The following is a 20533-nucleotide window of genomic DNA, read 5'->3' as shown; positions in this document are numbered from 1 at the left end:
AGGTCAGGGCTGCTGCTGTTTCCATCACCAATGCTGGTATGTAGCCTCCGGCAGTCTGAAAATTTGACAAAACATTGCTAAATGCATAGAACAGGGAAAAAGGAAGCTTAAGACCACCTTCACTAGAGGTGACTTGGTAAAACCCTCCCTGTGGGTTAGGCCCCTAATTGCTAACCTATCCGCTACTAAAAGATGTTACTTTTTGAAAACACACAGCCTACCTCCCTCGCCCAGGTTCTCTTAGCTTCAACAGAGACACTTTCCTGTCTTTGTTAGAATGAAATCCCTTACTCAAATAATGCAGAGAGGGCGAACAGCAGAACATTTATAAATATATATATATATATATATATATATATATATATATATATATATTATATATATCATATACATATACACATTATATATATGTATACATATATTTATAAATATTCTGCTGTTCGCCCTCTCTGCATAAGTAAATAAGATTATTATTCCAACAAAGACAGGAAGACATCTCTGTCTATGCTAAGGGACGCCAAGCAGGCAGAGATAGGCTGGGTGTTTTTCATAAAAATAACGTCTTTAGCAGGAATAGTTAGCATTAGGGGCCTAAATCCATATGGAGGGTTTTCACCAAGTAACCTCTAGTAAAGGTGGTCTTAAGCTTCCTTTTGCTCTGTCCTACGCATTAGGTGATGTGTCTCAAATTTTCAGACTGCCTGGGGTGATGGACGAAGTCGGAAACAGCCCAGGCCTACAGCTCTGACCTGAGCTGAGTCAGAGAGAGACTTGGTAGTATGTAGAGCAAACGTCGTGCTCTGGAAAACTGTGTCCTTTGTTCCCCTGTCCCGTCTTTTCATTAGTGAACAACATTACCACGAGTCTTCAAGAATCCATCTTGTCAGTTGCAGTGAGCAGGCAACCCATGTAACGGTAAGTCTGAGAATAAACAAGAGTCTGCTGTTTGCTAATGTTTCTTCCCCTATATTTCAACCTTTCTATTGTTTTCCTCTTCGCCACCATCTACGAGAACCTGGTACAACCAATTTACTTTTATAAAGTCTAATGTAAGAATAATTAATATGGCTTAGTGACTGTGTAAACTATTCCCGTGCAGTAAGTAGGAATTAGGGAAGGCTAAGTCGGTAATTCTCAGCATTCAGGAAGCCTTGTGTCTTGATCCCATTGTTCAGAAGAGAAATAGCCTTTACCAGTACTAAACTGCATATGATATATAGTAGTACAGACATCCATTATGTTATAACTTTACTTGAAGCAAGGGGAACTTTGACTGTGTCCGATGTGGGCGAAAGTTCATGTAATTTCCTTGCTACCACAGCCCATTCTTTCTTTGTCGGGACCAATTGGGAAGTAAGGGGTGAATGTAATCTATTTGTTGCAGGGTACTCCGTTATCCTATATATTGTTTTTCCCCAACTGGTGACCTTATTCAATTAAGTAACTGTCTGAATTTGAGGTTAACTTTTAGCTTTAACTGACAAGTTACGTGTGCCATTGGCCACAGGGCCCATAAATTACATTAATTCATTAAATAACGCATCAGCCAAGCCCCACACGTAACAATATATATATATATATTATATATATATATATATATATATTATTGTGTGTATATATATATATATATATATATATATATATATATATATATATATATATATATATATATTATATGCAGGAACCCGGCTTGCTAAAGCCTCCTTGGATCCCCTCAGTATGTGTGAAGAAGCAGGGAATGGATTAATTATAGTTGGTATGTGAAAGCTTGAAAGAACTGGCTCAAGAAAGAACCAAAGAGTACTATATCTCGCCTCTTCTAGGGATAGCCAGGGAATAGTTAATTCTTTGCTCACTTGCTAACTGCCTATTGATCCTTCTCCCGTGAAGTGGTAATCTCTAGACCCCTACTGAAACAGGTAGGGCCAACACTTGAGGAAAAATGTGCTCATTCCTTTGTAGCGTTACCTGATACTGAGAGGGTGGAGGCAAGTGGCTCTGTTTCTGCCATAAATTCTTGTCTCCCAGTCATCACAAAATTCTGAGATTGCGTCTTCACGTGACCGATTGTTTCAAAAGTGACGAGACAGAGAGCGGATGCCTCCCAGGGAGGTTATTGGTTCTGTCAAATTGTTTTTTACTACATTTGTTGCTTCTATGTGGCTTTGATTGCTGCATTACTAAGCAGGATAACCATCGCATTCTACAAATTCTGAATTCCTACTGACAGAGGACCAGGTGCTGCCGTGGCAGTGTTGGGAAGCCCTCTGTCCCAGAATTCTATAAGCTCAGCCTCAGTCAGTTTCCCTTTCATTAATGAGTATTTCCACCCGAGGAAAGGATGCACAGTGAGTGTCTCGCCAAAGGCTAGGTCAGCGGCAGCCTCTGGCCGAAAATTCTATATTCTGTTCCATTCTGAAATTTTGAATTTTTGTAAATGACATCTTGGTGGAAAGATGGAGACAGCAGACTGCGCTGGTTTCTCAATAACTTTGATAACCACAGCCCTGTAAATTATGATTTCTCCTGATTTTCCATGACATTGCTTGTATATTGCTCACAGCATCATCCACTGGTACATTTTTTGAAACTGGAGAAGTTTCATGTGCGACATCTTCTAGACCACTAGAATCCAAATTTTGACAAGACCTGGAAAGAGCAGCTTTCTTGAATGGGTTCGATCAAGGCGTGAAGGGGGGATCTGGTGTTATATAGATTTATTTGATACCTCGAATCTGCATTATTTCCAATGTGAGTAGATCCTAAGACTTTGTTTTTCCTGGAACTTGGCTTTGAAGTTTTATCTTGACCGTTGTCACATCCAGTTTTCTTAGCTGTATCCCGGTATCCTGATTGCTAGAGCCAGCACACAGATTGGTGTTCTGTAAGTAGGATTCGAGGGGAAGATTTGGGTAACAACTTTCAAGCGACCGGCGAAAATGTCTGCAGGGGTCTTCGTGAACCACTCCTCAGGAACTGTCTAGTGCCAAAACTTGTGTGTGTTCATTTCCTGCTGTTTCGTCTGTCCTGATTAAGTTTGTGTAAGGACACTGTCTCCGAGTTAAGCAGAACAGATATAGAATCTGGCATCATTACAGTTTGCACAGACATGACCGTACTCAAAGCATTCGTGGCGCTGAGTTAGGGCCCTTTCACACTGTAAATGCGACACGATGTCGCACGTAAATGCGACTGCGATGTCGCACCTACATCTTGACTACTTGATTGCCTATTATCTCTAATGTACCTTTTCCTACGTTGGTCCTACATCTTACAACCGACAGGCCCACTGGTTATGTGCGGTGCTGTACCCAGATCTGCGTTGCAGTTGGCGTTCTGCGTTCAATACGATGTCTTCACCTGCGATTCTTTCCTGCATACACGTGCGGCAGCAGTAGACTTCCACTGGTTCTGGACATAAATAGTGTTATTCCCGTTGCTGAATAACCACTGGTTCCATGCGATGAAAAAACACCTCACAATAATAATGATAATAATAATAATGAATAGTGTTATTTGGTAAATGAGAAAGAACTAGAGGTATGGATAGCTTAAGTATAAACTACTGAGAAATGATTTACTAAATAATGTGCTGTTTTTTTCATTTAGGTTACATATACACTTTGATGCTGAAATTATTAGAAGGCTGTCGGCAAATTATTTATATAAAAGAGGGCTAAAAGCTTTTGATTTCGATAAATGTGATTTTTTTAAGAAGTTTTTGCAGTCAACACTTATGTTTTATTTACATTCATTAATGAAACAGATATGTATTTTTTTATATCAAAGTAAAAGATTTTTGATTTTGATATAGATATATAAATAGAGATGTTTCAGCTAACACTTGTTTTCATTTATCCGTTTTCATTTCTATACGGAAAAGCAAATTTACGAGGAAAGGTGCATATTATTTCCTCTCACCTGATGGCAACTGCCAGTTCTTGTGCTGGCCAAATAGCGTCGGTATCGTATTTTTCTCTCTTGGGAACTGGTGGGTGCCAGGCGTGAGAGTTCCTCAAAGGTTCTTTTAGACATTCTGAAGTAACTGCAAAACTTATCATCATCTCTCTTCAGCTCCTCAAAAAGAGTGGCAAATGCACCATGCATACAAGTGCCTTTGGGTGTACCAGTGAATTCTAGATTTCCTCTTCTCTTTTCTCAAATGTAATACATCAAGACAATCGTTTTCGCTTCCTGTCCATCTAGTCACCACTGCAGGCTGGGAGCAGACTGCAAGCACTTGTCAAAAATTGGGTAAGCTCAATGCGGCAGTCGGACGTGTCGTTTGCGCTTGATTTCGTCGCATTTAGATCTTGACACTGCGATCGCATGTAGGTCGACAGAGTATCGCGTGTGTGAAAGGGCCTTAGGCGCTTTCGGGGAATTTTGCCTGAGCAGGTTAATGAAGTGCGATCTTTCGTGGCCAACTTCACAGCCATTATATCTTTGAGGCGTCTTCCTAGGATGTCTCTTTCATTCAAATCACAAAGGTCTCTGCATATAAAACTCCTGCAGATTCTGAGTTTATGGGGAGAATGGAAGTGCACTGTGCTGCCTTCACTAAAAGATTCCTACCATCTTTTGATGTTGGTCTCCCAGTACCACCTACTTTCTCTTGAGGGTTTCGGGGTTTCAGTAAGGCTTGAATCCTTTGTATGGTCGTAGAGGCCCGAGGCAGGTAGCGGCCAGTAATGGTTGCTTTGCCAGTCAGCGCTGGCAGTAATGTATGAATACCCAGTGCCCAAAGCGCAGGGTAAATTAGCCTCAGGATTTATGAATATTAATATTTTGTAACTTTTTCCGTTTTATCGAGCGGCTTTATTATAATTTTTATCATTATTATTATTATTTTATTATTATTATTATTTACTCAGTTACTTATAAATCTTGAAAACATTCAATTGCTGTCTGTAATATAATGTTTCTTTTTATTTAACAGACTCTATGACTTTATCAAAAATATAGAACACATTCAGGATTTCCACAATACAGAGATTAGGCTACTCAGTCTGTACAACTTCTGTCTGGTACTCAACACATCGTATCATATTTTATATACGTTTTAATCATTAAGCTGTCTGTTAAACAAACTGATTTCCAAGCCTTCTCTGTAATAAGAATTCTGTGAAGTCTTTGAATAAATATTTCCTGATCTCTCTCTCTCACTTTTGCTCTTTTCTGATCTCTCTCTCATCTACTCGTTATTCTTCTTCTTATTACGAAGAAGAAGAAAACTCAGCCAATATAAGATTATTGGATGCACGAGAGAAATTATAATAGTTGTATATTAGGTCTTAATGGTGTATATTATCTTAATATAATAATGATTCAATTATACAGCAGTACTATAGTTATATCCACAGGATCTTTTGTATCATTGTATAAATACATTAAAATTGAGTGATATCTATAATGAAAATAATACATACAATGTATAATTATAATGTATATAACATTAATAGTTAATAGTATTTATAATGAAAATACAATATATTGCTATATTTATAATAATATATTGATACCTTAAGTGTAGAGACTACAGCCAATAAACACATATTATTACAAAATGCTTTTCAATGAACAAAATCAGTACAATCAAATCATTATATATAAAACCATTTACACTTCATTTATTTTATTTTTATAGTACACAAGCCTATGTAGTATTCATATATATAGAGGTCTACATAGTAAGCCTATGTGGTATTCGACAACCGCCTGCTTAATGGACGCATTCAAGACATCGTCCGTTTGCTTAACGTCCGTCGAAATAATCTCTAAAAGAGCTTGATGTATATCCAGAGGATTGAACCTGACACAAAAAGGCCTTGAGAGAAAGTTCTCGAATCTCACTCATAACTAAACACTCTTTCTCTCTCAAAGTTCACAAACAAGAAAGCAAAATTGCCTCTTGAAATGATGACCGAAGGCATTGACGACTTTCTGTCTAACTCATTCAGAGGTCGAGGACCATCTTTGGCAAAGAGTTTCATTGATCCTAATCTCACAATATGACTGATAAGACGTCTCAAATACATCGCAAGTCTAGAGTTCTTTGGTAACGTTACCAGAGAGCCGAAATAAGCAAGGAAAGAAGTTTAATCTAATCACGACGATTCAGTACCCAGTCATTTACAAAACGGGTCGTGGCTCACACTTCTGACTGGTTAGCTTAAAACAGAAAACAATGTACAGTCTGCTGTGTCAGGATCTACACAGGCTTTATCTCATTCTTTGTAGAATATTAAGACCAGAACATATAAAAATGATCAAATAAAACTACACCTAATTTTCATTGACGTTTAATGAAGAAATTAATCTTTATGTACTTCACTAAGACTGACATTTCATGGAAATATTCGACACAACCCCTAAATATACAAGTGTGCTACATAATGCCCTAATAACAAGGAAGAAAAATTCCACGTCGGTCAACGACAAAATTCAATTCTTAACTTAGAAATCATACAAAAGAACAATGATAACGATTTTCCACCTTCCGCACTTTCACAGGAGGTTCTCGTGCAATACTCCGGTCCTAGTGGGATCTGAGTAAATTTTCCTCTGTTTGGAATACTCTCTGAAATAAAATATAAAACAAATGCTCTCAATAGCACAGTTTACAACACAGAATCAGAATAACTTCCTGGAAAAGAGTAATTGGATCCTAAAATATAAATAAGGATTTTACTTTTTATAGTCCCTTGGGTTACTGTTGCTTTTTTTTGCAGATTTTGAATTTCACAATAATTATTTCATGTCAGTGCAACTTGCTTTTGAGGTGCAAACCTTAATAAATCTGTCAGTACAACTAGACATCACTTCTGATGTCAAAATGTGTGCATTTGACACTTGCTTTACTGTTTTGGCATATAGAACCAACGACTGTGATTTGGAGATTACAAGACAAAAATATAACCCGCAGTGTAAGAACAATGTCTGGCCCTCCGTGACTTCTCGCGTATGTGTGAATCTACAAGGAAAAATGCTTGAACATGGAGTGTGGAAGAATGACATCTTTCTTCTGAGTTAACACATTCATTCTAAGATGGACCTAATGACAAAAAACTCTTGGGAACCAAATACTTACAGTGTATATGACTTCTTTCTAGTGTGAGTTTTCACACACCTTTTGAGACACCTCGATTCACAATATCTCCTTCAGCACTCCTTGAGATGTGAATGGCTTCTCTCAATATGGGTTCCGTACCCAGTTTTTGAGAGCAGAGAATACTAAAAACCTTTTTGGCAGTCAATTACATTAACCTTAAGCGCTGCGACTGGACATGGTATGCGTCGACTAAAATTGTCTGTCGAATTGCCAAATGGATATGCGATCATCGACTACAAAAAGTTTTTTAAATATTCGTGGAAAAATAGTTATAGGCCTAGTTTGCGAAGATTTTAAATCCATGCGCCTTGAGGGATGCTGGGAAGTTCTGGATCACGGCTGTTGTTTGTTTACAAGTGATACCCAGCTAACATATCATGTGAATTTCTTTCTTCTACTTTTACAAAGCATCAGTGACGCATCTCAGAAATTCTTTTGTCACTTTGTCGTAATTTTTGCACCAATTTATATTACCGTTACATAAAGTTTTATATATGAAAATGTGCACAATTTCCTGTAGAATACAACAAAAAACAACCCATGGTTGTAGCTTTTATAAGTTTTGAAATATTTTCAGATAAATCACGATAAGTGCCAAAATTTCAACCTTCGGTCAAATTTGACTCGACCGAAGTGGTCGAAAAATGCAATTATAAACTAAAACTCTTACATTCTAGTAATATTCAATCATTTACCTTCATTATGCAACAAATTGGAAGTCTCTAGCACAATATTTCGATTTATGGTGAATTTTTAAAAAAAACTTTTTCCTTACGTCCGCGCGGTAACTCTGCCAAAAATCTCCAGAAATTCTTCGTCCTTTATTAAGTAATGTTGCACCCGTTTTATATTAGCGTTACATAAGTTTTATATATGAAAATGTGTGAAATTTCATGTAGAATATAAAAAATAACTCATGGTTGTAACTTTTATCAGTTTTGAAATATTTTCCTTATGAATATTTTCATGTAAAACACAATAAATAGAAAAATTAGGCCTTAGGTCAACTTTAACTCAACCGAAATGGTCAAAAACTGCAATTATAAGCTAAAACACTTACAGTCTGTAATATTCAATCAATTACCTTCATTTGCAACAAACAGGAAGTCTAGCACAATATTTTGATTACAGTGAATTTTTAAAAAAAAAATTTTTACGTCCATGCGTTACGAATTCATGCATCATTTTGTGATAATATTTTCTCTGCGTTGCTTTGATCGTATTAAAATTTGTTATATACCAAACTCATCACAATTTAGTGAACAATACAACAAAAAAAAAAAACTCATTAGCTTTAACCATTTTGCTCTGGCGATTTGTATGCAATTATATATGAAATTTTTCGTGCTGTCATATGTTTCAATATTTATATATGAATGATATTTTTTCATTTCTGATGGTTGCATACTAAACTTCAGGCAATGACAAAGAGCCAAATGAACTCTTAATCTTAAAAACTAAGCGTGCTGTGATTTTTGAAAAAACTTTTTGCTTGGTAGCTAACTCCCGAGCGCGCTTGGCATCAGCAGACACTTTTGTAAATAGAGGCTCGGCGTTTAGGGTTTAAACTGCCCTCTAAATATTATGAATTTTCTTGAGTAATCTAATCCCAAAGCACTTAGAATTGTCAACATTTTTATTAGGACTGGAGAATGTCCTCTTTACAATAATTTCAGTGTGTGCTGAGAATTTCAATTAGAAAAGTACCAGAACAATGATCAAGTATACAGTTTTCTGTCTACAGTGTGAATTCTCATGTTTTTTGAGATGACTTGATTGAGAAAAGCTTCTTTGGCATATAGAGCAAGTATAAGGTTTCTCACCTGTATGAGTTGTCATGTGTATTCTGAGACTCTTTTGATCAGAAAAACTTCTTTGACATACATAGCAAGTATAAGGTTTCTCTCTTGTATGAGTTCTCATGTGTTTTTTGAGATTACCTTGTTCAGAAAAACTTCTTTGAAATATAGAGCAAGAATAAGATTTCTCTCCTGTATGAATTCTCGTGTGTCTTTTGAGAGTACATTGATCAGAAAAACTTCTTTGACATACAGAGCAGGTATAAGGTTTCTCACCTGTATGAGTTCTCATGTGTGTTTTGAGACTACCTTTTTCAGAAAAACTTCTTTGACATATAGAGCAAGTATAAGGTTTCTCTCTTGTATGAGTTCTCATGTGTTTTTTGAGATTACCTTGTTCAGGAAAACTTCTTTGACATATAGAGCAAGAATAAGGTTTCTCTCCTGTATGAATTCTCGTGTGTCTTTTGAAATTATATTGATCAGAAAACTTCTTTGACATGGGAGCAAGTATAGGTTTCTCTCCTGTATGAGTTCTCATGTGATTTTTAGAGTACCTTGATGAAAAAACTACTTTGACATATAAGAGCAAGTATGAGTTTCTCTCCCATTATGATTTTCATGTGTTTCTGAGAATTGACTTTTGCAGAAAAACTCTTTTGACATAGAGCAAGAATAAGGTTTCTCTCCTGTGAGTCATCATGTGTGTTCTAGAGTGACTTACTACAGAAAAAACTCTCTTTTGACATATAGAGCAAGAATAAGGTTTCTCTCCTGTATGAGTCCTCATGTGTTTTCTGAGGTGACTTTTACGAGAAAAACTCTTTTGACATATAGAGCAAGAATAAGGTTTCTCTCCTGTATGAGTCCTCATGTGTGTTCTGAGGTGACTTTTAAGAGAAAAACTTCTTTGACATACAGAGCAAGTAAAAGGTTTCTCTCCTGTATGAGTTCTCATGTGTGTTTTGAGATTACAATGATGAGAAAAACTTCTTTGACATACAGAGCAAGTATAAGGTTTCTCTCCCGTATGAGTTCTCATGTGTGTTTTGAGATCTCTTTGAAAAGAAAAACTTCCTAGGCATACAGAGCAAGTATATGATTTCTCACCTGTATGAGTTCTCATGTGGTATTTCAGGTTTGACATCTTTGAAAATGTCCTTTGGCATTCAGCACAAGTTATTCGCTTCCTGCTGTTGCTTCTCTTTGAAAATTCTTTTGCTCTAGCAAATGTCTGTTTTCTTCTGCAATACAGACCTTTCCCTCTATCATCACAGCTTTGAGAGCTGTCCTCGTATAATAGGTGGGATAGACAGTTCATCAAATTCACTATGTTCAAAGAATTCTGGTTCTGCCTTGACTTCTAAGAAGGGCTCTCTGCAAGTAAAGGGTCTTCATCTGTGTTTTCCAGGAAGGTCCTCCTCCAAATTCTGCATCTCTTCTTTGAATAGTGACATTTTCACAGGATGTTCCATTGCAATACTCAAATCTAGTTGGGATCTCTTAATTTTCCCTCTCTGCTTGAAATCTTTCAGAAATAAAATAAAAAATCTGAGAAAAACATGTTCTGAATAGCACCATTCATAACAAAAACAGAATTTGAAATTCAAAATAATTTCATGTTTTACAGTGTGCTTATTTCAACTCTAAAATAAGCATCCTCTGGGAAAACAAATATCACAATGCAATGATCATCTGGACACAATTTGTCTCAAAAGAAATAAATGGCATCCTTGGATTCTGTTGGAATCAATTTTATTCGGACAAAGTTGGTTGACATTCAACCAGCAGCTTCTCCCCTTACCACAAATTCCCGACTTACCTAATTTTGACAAACAAATGAAAAACATCTTTCCCTCATGAGTTGGGAGTCTTATAAATCTATCTACAGAAAAGTGACCTTTTGCCTCTGAACTGCATGTGCATTTTAGGTGGATTGTAATGAAAAGGCTACTTGGACACCAGTGCATATACATAAACCATTTCCTATCTAGTATGAGTTTCCATGTGCCTTTTGAGAACATGGGATAGAGAAAAACTCCTTCAGCTAGGTGAATGGCTGCTTCTCTCCAGTATGGGTTCTCATTTGTACTTTGAGAGGAGAGGAATGATAAAACCCTTTTTGGCATTCAGTGCAAATGAAAGGCCAGAGTCTCTCCAGTATGAATTTTCACGTGTAATTTCAGGCTATTCAAACGTGTATAACTTTTTGGACAATCAGAACAAGTGAATGGCTTCTCTCCACTGTGATGTCTGATGCGTATTTTGAGACTTTCAGAGTGAGAAAAATGACTTTGACATAAAGAGCAAGTAAGTGGTTTATTTCCTGTAAGAGTTCTCGGATTCACTATGGTAAAAAAATTCTTGTTCTGCCTGTATTCCCACCTAACATCGAAGGTTAGTATCCTTTAGGAACAAATGATTTTTGTTTTTTCAATCCTGATGCCAGAGAGCCAAGCCTAACAATTAAAATGTTCCCTAACCTCAAGAGTTAAACTCCTGACCATACATGACGACAGTACTCATAAATGTACAAATAATCTTTCATCTTACAGAAAAATCAAATGGTTAGCGGTCTAACACGTTCCCATGAGACCAAAGTACAATTCCTTCTTGACAGTCAAGTACTTCAGCACTACTTTCTGAGGACCTCTGACCAGTCTTCATTTGGTGCGTCACAAATTATCTGAATAAAAGAAACTGATCATTATAAATATACAGGAAGTGTATAAGCATTAGTATACAGGCATTAAAGTTTTCCACAGTAACAATCAACATAAAATGTCCTACAGACTGAAGCAAATACACTGTATATCCATAAGTCGCCACTTCAAACGTTGCTCAGGCTGTTGAAGTAAAATAATTGATGTTTCACCTAACTAGAGGTCTCCTTTAAACCTGTTTCACTGTCCTTCTATTTCAGACCATCTTTGAGACAAATAAACAGTCCAACTGACAGCATGCCTACTTCCTAATGGGATGCTGCATTGAAGTTGTGGTCAAGAGAAAGTCTGTCATGGGCAGCGAGAAGTGTGGTGCTGGCCGAAGGAGAAACATTTGTCAGAGAGAGGGCATTTTAATACCAGGACAGCTGAAGGATACCATTTCCTTTTCCCTTCCATTTTAACCTTCGGCTGAAAACCCTCATTACGGACAGTCAACAGTGTTAACTAAGAAGCCAGAGGGGCGCCAAAAGGGAAATCAACATAGAGAGAGAGAGAGAGAGAGAGAGAGAGAGAGTTAGAGAGAGAGAGAGAGAGAGGACAAATGCAAAACCAGAAACTATGCAAAGCTACTACCTGCAGAAATGTCATGCACAACTCTCCCACAACCTTAGCCCAGCCTAGGCTATATAAGGTAGCCTAGCATAGGTTATATAGGGAAGCCTAGCCTAGCCTAGTCTATATAGGGAAGCCTAGCCTAGGTGTTAGGACGAGCATAATTAAATACAGGGCCGGATACAAGGTTTATTGTGAATCCGTTTGTAACGACCCTAGTGGGCCGTTATGCAGGTTCTTTAACATACTAAGGACGGGGCTGTCATGACTGACGGCAGATGCAACAAACAAAGGAGGAAACAACAAAAACAATAAAGAAAGCTTAAAATTAATTTATTTACAAGATTTACAAGTAAGGTCAGGTCTGGTAAAAGATAAAAACCATAAATACAAAAAAACCAAAGGCAGCTCTAAACAAAATCAAGTTAAGATAAACAAAAGTAGCTGCAGAAAAAAAGGCAAAAATAAACAACAGCAGGCGAAAAAAAAACCAAACATACGTCCTCCATTGCGCAGGGCACCAGACAACCCCTCAGCTGTGCAACAGGGACAAAAACCCATCAACCAAGAAAACCCGATGGAAGCGTCAGGACAACTCTGCGCTGTCATCAAGAGATAGCGGCCTTCGTGGTCACCGCGACTACTCATGGTCACACTCCACCTCTCGACGTGCTCCGCCGTGAGTACTCAATTGCTGCTCAAAAACTTCGACCAACGTCGACTACAAAAAACTGCCTGCTGCTGCCTGCACTGCCGCTACCTCGCTGCCCTAGACCCGACTGAAGAAAGAAAAGCGGCAGCTCACCCGACGAGAACATCAAAACAGAAAAACTTGGTAAGGAGGCAGCAATCACAAAGGGGTGAGCAGAACCAGCAGTTCCTGCAAAACCATCATAACGTGACACCTCCCCACCTAAAAGAAAAAAAAAGATTATTTTTTTTTACTCATGATCCCCTCAATGCCGTAACAACCCGCCAGCCAAAAACAGAGCGTCCTGTCACGGTCGCCATTATGCTTGACCCTAGTGAGCGTTATGCAGGTTCTTAACATACTCAGGACAGGGCTGTCATGACTGACCCGGCAGATGCAACAAACAAAGGAGGAGAAAACAACAAAACAATGAAAGAAAGCTTAAAATTGAATTTATTTACAAGATTTACAAGTGAGTCAGGTCTGGTAAAAAGATAAAAACCATAAATACAAAAAAACCAAAAGGCAGCTCTAAACAAAATCAAGTTAGATAAACAAAAAGTAGCTGTAAGAAAAAAAGAGGCAAAAATAAACAACAGCAGGCAAGAAAAAAAAACCAAACATAAAGTCTCCATCGGGGCACCAAGACAGCCCTCAGCTGTACAACAGGGACAAACCCATCAACCAGAAAACCCGATGGAGCGTCAGGACAGCCTCACGCTGTCATCAAAGATGAGCAGCTCGTGGTCTGACTACTCATGTCACCTCCACCTCTACGGCGTGCTCCGCCGTGGCGTGTAATTTGCTGCTCAAAGCACAAATAACGTCGACTGCAAAACACCTGCTGCTGCTGCACTGCGCTACCTCGCTGCCCTACCAGACCCGACTGAAGAAAGAGAAAAACGGCGGCTCACCGACGAGAACATCAAAACAAGAAAACTTGAAGGTAAGGCAGCAATCCACAAAAGGGAGCGAGCGAGAACCAGCGGTTCCGCAAAACCATCATAACGTGAAACACCGTTACAACAACTTACCGTAAGGACCAGCACACCGGCCGCATGACAACACAACCACGGAACCGGGAACTCAAAAACAAAGGCGTTCACAGCAGAATAGAATCAAGTAACAAAGGATTACTTTTTTTTATCTAAAACTCTACATCCATATCCTAGAAAAGCAATAACATTTCAATTTAAAACATCAGACAATTAAATAAATCAATACTTCTTCAAAATAATATTACAAATATGAAAACAAAACAACATGATAAATACAGAATATTTGTATATATTTATAAATCAAGTCGATCTGGAGGTTTACTTATTCGACTGGATCGCCTTAACATTGGCGGTTGTACTGAACATTCACTATCATTATTTACAGTTACTTCTATGGGTTCTTCAGCCCCACTATTATCATGGTACATTAGTGTCTGAAATGAAAGCACTAGAATCACTCAAATTTACAGATGACTTAAATTATTGGATAACTTACTTCTTTATTAGTTGGTTAAAGTCACCCATATATCTGTATAATCTGATCTGCATGTCTTGTCCAAATAATATTACCAAAACTCTGTACTTCCTTATAATTTCTCAACCCAAGTACTTCCATAATCTTTCCTTCCACCCATGGTGAACCTTTCCCAAAATTACGAACAAACACAGCATCATTGACTTTATACAATTTACCTTCCTCCTGGAAAATTTCATCCCTCATTTTCCTTAAAGATTTGTCTTTCAGTTTAACTGATTCAACAGTACCTTTGAAATTCCTACCGAACATTATTTCTGCTGGGGCCTTACCCGTGGAAAAATTCTGATCCTCCTATAGTTATGCAAAATCTACAAATTCTGGTCTGAATATCTCCCTTCTTAAATTTTCCCAGGCCCTCCTTGAATGTTCTCACCGCCCTTTCAGCCAGACCATTGGAGGATGGATGATAAGGAGCCACAATTACATGCTCTGTTACACACAGAACTCCTCCATCTCTTGAGAAACAAAATTTGGAGCATTATCTGATACAATGATATCAGGTATGCAAAAATTACAGAATGTCTTCCTCAAATGACTAATGGTAACAGCTGGCAATGGTGGAACTAGAAAATGAATATCCAAGTTTATGAGAATCTACAATTATCAAAAAATATTTACCATCCATCGGTCCTGCATAATCCATGTGCAGTGGAGACCATGATTTACCAACAATAGGCCAAGACAATGTAGGAGCTCGAGGATTTGTAAAATTCTTAAACCAAATGCTACAATTCTTTGTGACTTCTCCTATGTCCTGGTCTATCTTTGGCCACCATACCCAATTCCTTGCCTCAGCTTTCATAGCATTTATACCATTATACCCACAATGCAAATGGTTCAGAAACCAACACATCTTAACTCAACAGGAATCAAAACCTATTTCTATACAATATTACATCATTATGGAGAGATAAAATAACAATTTTAAAGTAAATTGTATTTTCCTAACTATACAAACCGAGGTCCTTTACATTGAATTACTTTCAGGTGTGGGCTGGGCTTGGCCAGATTGAATGAAACAAGGTGGTTTAGGCAGTTAACTACTGTCCGGGAGGCGGGAGCACCGCCTGCCGGATGGCTATTCAATTTGTACCGGCCCAGGTACAGATTGAGGAATTGGCATGAGGTGGGCATAATTGTAAAGGACCTCAGGTTTTGTATAGTTAGGAAAAATAATTACTTTAAAATTGTGTTGTTCCCGACCTGTGTCAAACCCTCGGTCCCGCGCCCCATTAGGAGACTCACTGATTGGGGAGGAATTGGGGGAGGAATCTGATAAGTCTCTGAACTGACTGGAGTTCTACCTTATCTTCCCCTTCCTGGTCGTGAGGCGAGGAAGGAAAACTGCCACCTCTGACAAAAGATGGGTTGTAGGAAGCATGGGATGATTGTCAGACTACAGGCTCCCTTTGCATGAGAGAAACGTCAGTTCATGCAAAGTAGGCCTAATGGAATTGGCGATCGGATGACAATAAGGCAAATACAAGTTTGAGTTTGTCTCAAAGTCTTAGACTCCCTCCTCACTTGCAAAGAGGAAGGGTGGGGTTGCTTTATTAACCTGAACGGAAATAGAATGGAAGCTCTCATTATAGCACCTGCTTGATCTTGGTCAACAGCAACGGCGCGTCCAGCTCCTGCCGATGGGAAGAGCTTGGGGATGGGGGAGGAATAGGGGTGATCGCTCAGTTATGCTCCCAATCACTGCCGTACAACATAGGCGAGATGCAACCTGTCCCGCTAGAGAGAGCTGGATAAGCTAAACAACGTTGAGCAGCCACCACAGGACCCAAGGAAAAAGTGTCAGGACTTGTGTGCAACATCATAGGTAGAGGGAGGTAGGGTGATAGTCTGCTTCGGGACCACACCCCTGCCTTCAGCACCTGTGGTGCAACATATTCTTCGAGGAATGCTAGGGACGGACTACAATGCTGTGAGCCTCGTGAGCTTTTGAGCCAGGCCGTACCCCGGTATGGAAGTCTTCTCCTGCAGCAGAGTGCGCTCTCCTTATTGTCTCCGCGAGCCAAAAGAGATGGTATTCTTGGACACTTCTTTCTTGGTCGACCAGTGCTAACGAAGAGTTGTCGACACTCGGGCGGAGGTGCGAGTCCTCTTCGAATGGCGCGCGGCACCTAACGGATGCGGCGCATGCGTCTGGTCGTATCTGCAGGGAGTCACTCTAGGAGGATCGTGAGGAACTCGAGCATGCGTCAAGGACCGGCGGGTTGGAGTGCGCCATGAAATCCGGGATGAAATCGAGCATAAACGCTGATCAGCATCCCCTCGAGTGTTTGACATCAAAGAAGATCTGGCTTCGCCTACTCTCTTCGCGATGCCAGGGCAAGCAAGAAAACAGTCTTGAGGTCAGATCCTGTCTGGCGACTCTCTTAAAGGCTAAATGCGGTGCGAGTCAGGCTCCTTATCCCGAGTCACATCCACGCGGGGGCCTCAGATCCTGGGTGGACAAGACGTTGAGAGCTTCTCTTGGTAGAAATCTCGAAGGATGAGATGTCTACTCCCTTTCAGCCGCAAGACTAGGCAGAGTGCGGCTCGGTAGCCACAGCTGAAGCGGAAGCTTCTCTCGGCGAAGGAGGCGAGAGTCGCGACCTGCTGAACAGCTCCCGACCCCGGAGAATACTATCAGCGACACCAACCACAGAAGAGCAGGACCACTTTCCTGGTATACCGCTGCGGAAGATCTTCTGAGGTATCCTGCCATCTCTGTTGCTGCCTTGGCTGTAGTCGCTGCAGAGATGGTGGATAACCTCCAGCCGTGAAGACACAGGGAATGCCTGCCAGGTTGAACGCGCTGCGTGAGGACTGGCATAAGAGTTGGGCCAGAATCTCTCGGCGCCTCTGAGAGAGTGACTAGCAGATCCGGGTACCAACTGGCCTGGGGCCATTTATGGGTGCCACCAGAGTCATTCTAAAAGATTCGGGGTGATCATCACTCGGCTGATCACCGGCCGAAGATCGAACAGAATGGGGAAAGGCGTAGTCGAGGAGTTGTCCCATGGGTGTTGGGCCGTCCTCCGCCCAGCGGCCCATGGGTCGACGCAACCGGAACAGAAGACCTGGAGTTTCCTGTTGTGCGGGTGGCAAAGCAGACTCGATGACTGGAGCGCCCCCCTCAGATCGGTAACCTTTCATACGCTTCTGATGGAGGGCATTTCGGTCCCTACCACCTGGCTCTGGTGGCTGAGCTTGTCTGCCACGACATTCCTCTTGCCTGGAATGTACCTGGCTGACAGCTCTACTGAGTGAGCTAGGGCCCACTCGTGCACCTGCATCGCCAACTGATGAAGCTGGTGGGACACCAGTCCCCCTGCTTGTTGGCGTATGCCACTACACCGTGTGTGCTCGCTCATCAGTACCACAGGTGTCCCATCCTCGATCCTGGAACTCTTGGAGAGACCCAGGAAGGCATATGAGCTCCAGGATGTTGATGTGAAGGTGCTTGTCGTCTCGATGCCACACTCCTGATCAGCAACTCCTCAGGTGTGCGCCCCATCCCTCGTCGTCGTCCGAGAACAGAAGCACATGTCGGAGGGGGTATGCAGGATACTCCTATTAAGAGGTTCCTGTCGTCTAGCCACCAGTAAAGGTCCTTTCTCACTTCCTTGGAAAGAGGAATGAGGAAGGACTGGGAGTCTCGGGACTGGGACCAATGTTCCTTTAGCCTCCACTGGAGAGACCGCAGGTGAAGACGCCCGTGAGGCACTAGCTTCTCCAATGACGACAGGTGACCGATGACGACTTGCCATTGCCGAGCTGGTTGTTCCTGTCGAGACAGGAACAACTGTGCTGCCTGCCTGAACTTGCTGATGCGAGAGTCAGAGGGAAAGACTTTTGCTGCCACCTTGTCTATCAGCATGCCCAGGTACTTTGTCCTCTGTTGGGGGTGAGATCTGACTTCTCCAGATTTACCACGATCCCTAGATCCTGACAAAACTCGAGAGGAGCAGTCCCTGTCCTGCTTAGCAAAGCTGCGGCCGAGCTCGCCAGGACTAACCAATCGTCGAGATACCTCAGCAGAGCGTATCGGCAGTGGGCCCCAAGCTGACGAGAGAACACTCTCGTGAACACCTGAGAAGCGATGGGAAGCCCGAAGCGAGTGCCTGAATTGGAAGACCGACTCGAGAGGACGGCGGAGGTACTTGCGTGAGGACGGATGGATGGGTATCTGGAAATACGCATCCTTCAAGTCCACCGTAAGCATGAAGTCGTTCTCCCTGATGGAAGCCAGCACAGATCGCGCTGTTTCCATCGTGAACGAGTCTGGCGAAGGAAGCGGTTCAAGAGAGGTCTATGACCGGTCTCCATCCTGATGCTTTCCCACGAGAAGGTCGACTCAAGCCTGGAGACTGGTCGACCGACTTCCACAGCATTCTTGCTCAGCATGGCCTGCGCTCCTTGCTGTAGTGCGATGTCCTTGACGAACCTGAAGATAAGTTTGGAGATGAATGGCGAAGTCAGGTGAGAGGCGAGACTTCGAAGGGTAGTAAGATATCACTCCCGGACATCCACTATCAGGTCTCGGCTCCTGTGTCACTGCCATGTTGCCCAATGGCGCCGACAGGCACCCCACGCTGGCAGCTTCTTGGAGATACTGCCTAAGCGTTTCCCCCTTCTTCTTCCCTTTGCCCCCTTTGCCGGACTGGAAAGGGGGCTGAAAGGACAGGGAGTAACCCCTCTTTTCGGGGAGAAAGAGCGACAGGTGTTTCCTCGGGACCTTGAGGCTGGGACTGCTTAGGGGCGAGAGGAAGAGCCTGGCCGAACCTGGCTGCAGTGGGGCGAAGACCGGAGGTCTTAACCACTGCCTGGTGGACAAGCGGTCGTTCTCATCGGCTTGCGGCGTTTGTCCGCAGCAGCTCCACCAACTCTAGGAAGAGGAAGAAGCCAACAACGGTCCATTCCGTAGAGCAATTGCCGACTCGGGACCTACAGACCTGGCAAAGCGAGAGAGAACAGCGTCTCTCGGCAAACACCAGATTCCTTGCATGTTTGCAGTCTGGTGGGCAGGGTAGAAACAGCCCTATCTCAGACTGGCACAGTCTCCCAAGGCAGAGTCCTCCCCAGGTGCATTGGCGCCTGAGGAAGCAGCTACCTTCGATACTGTGAGAGGACCACAGATCGAACCAGGGCTGCCTGGAAGGCCACCGTGCGGTGGCTTCCAGGGTGCAACTTCTTGTTGGGAGAGAAGAAATGTTCTCTGCCGACAATTGCTGCAACGAACCCCGGATCCCAAGCGAGTCAGGTCAGGTCAACCTCTTGATGCGACAGCGCCTTCGAGAAGGAGTATAAAGCGCTTCTGAGGCGGATGGAGGAAGAAGCTTGTCGGCGACTCGATCGAGGAGCTGTCTTGCCCAGACACAAGACCGTTCACTTGATAGAACTCCCTAAAGCAGCGGACCACGGCTGTACGAAGCAGGTTCCTTCTTGGGTCCCCAGAAGGATTCCAGGCGACAGACAATTCACAGAAGGGCGTGGTCCCTTCCCGAGGTCGTGTGCTGGCGAATCAATGCGTAGCCTCTGAAAAAGTCCTCTGTATTTGGAGTGTGCATCCTCAGGGCAGAGGGACCCTCGAGTTCTTCAGAGTGCCAGTCTTCCCGAACTGCTACTCTCCCTGCAGGAGGAGGGAACACCGACAGACCCCTGAGGACCTTCTGAACTCGCGGGCGTAGGACCTGAGTCGAACCAAGGACCGAGCCGGAGCATATGCCATACGCCCAGCTGGACTCTGAGTCACAGAGTTCCTCCTCTCCCGACTCGCCCCTGGAGGACCGAAGAGCGGAGGAACGAAGCCGAGAAGATCGCGGCGCTCCCGCTGCCCTTACTGGCAGAACCAGTAGAGGCAGCGGGCCGTGGGGGTCACCAACCCGCGGTGATGACGAGCCCTCAGGTCGAGGAGACATCGTTTCAAGCCAGGTGAAACAATCTCCCGAGGAGAGCGGAGCGGCTCGCGAGGAAGTCAAGCAGCGCATTCGTCTCCCCAGGCCAGGCTGGCCTTGTGAGGCGTGGCGGGGACTGGGAGGAGCGAGCAGCGGCTGGCTGGCTGGCGCGAGCTGCGTCCTCTGGACCCAGCGCCCAGACCGAGGCGAAGCCTCTCGAGAAGACTGAG

The 20533-nt window shown here is 42.3% G+C and overlaps 2 protein-coding genes across 2 annotated transcripts in view; both read right to left on the bottom strand.

Moving 5' to 3' along the window:
• LOC136838134 (zinc finger protein 91-like) overlaps positions 1-20533 on the bottom strand; it is a 265765-nt gene that overhangs the window by 199490 nt on the left and 45742 nt on the right. The window lies entirely within an intron of this gene.
• Positions 6621-10079, bottom strand: LOC136838133 (gastrula zinc finger protein XlCGF57.1-like). The gene is made up of 4 exons (XM_067102987.1): positions 10021-10079; positions 9187-9467; positions 8935-9051; positions 6621-6646 (listed from the first exon to the last, which is right to left on the bottom strand). Exons 1-4 carry the CDS (start codon positions 10077-10079, stop codon positions 6621-6623), a joined length of 483 nt encoding a protein of 160 aa, XP_066959088.1.

This window comes from Macrobrachium rosenbergii, unplaced genomic scaffold (genome assembly GCF_040412425.1).
Source record: "Macrobrachium rosenbergii isolate ZJJX-2024 unplaced genomic scaffold, ASM4041242v1 171, whole genome shotgun sequence".
Taxonomy (NCBI): Eukaryota; Metazoa; Arthropoda; class Malacostraca; order Decapoda; family Palaemonidae; genus Macrobrachium; species Macrobrachium rosenbergii.
This window is presented reverse-complemented; position numbering and strand designations above follow the sequence as displayed.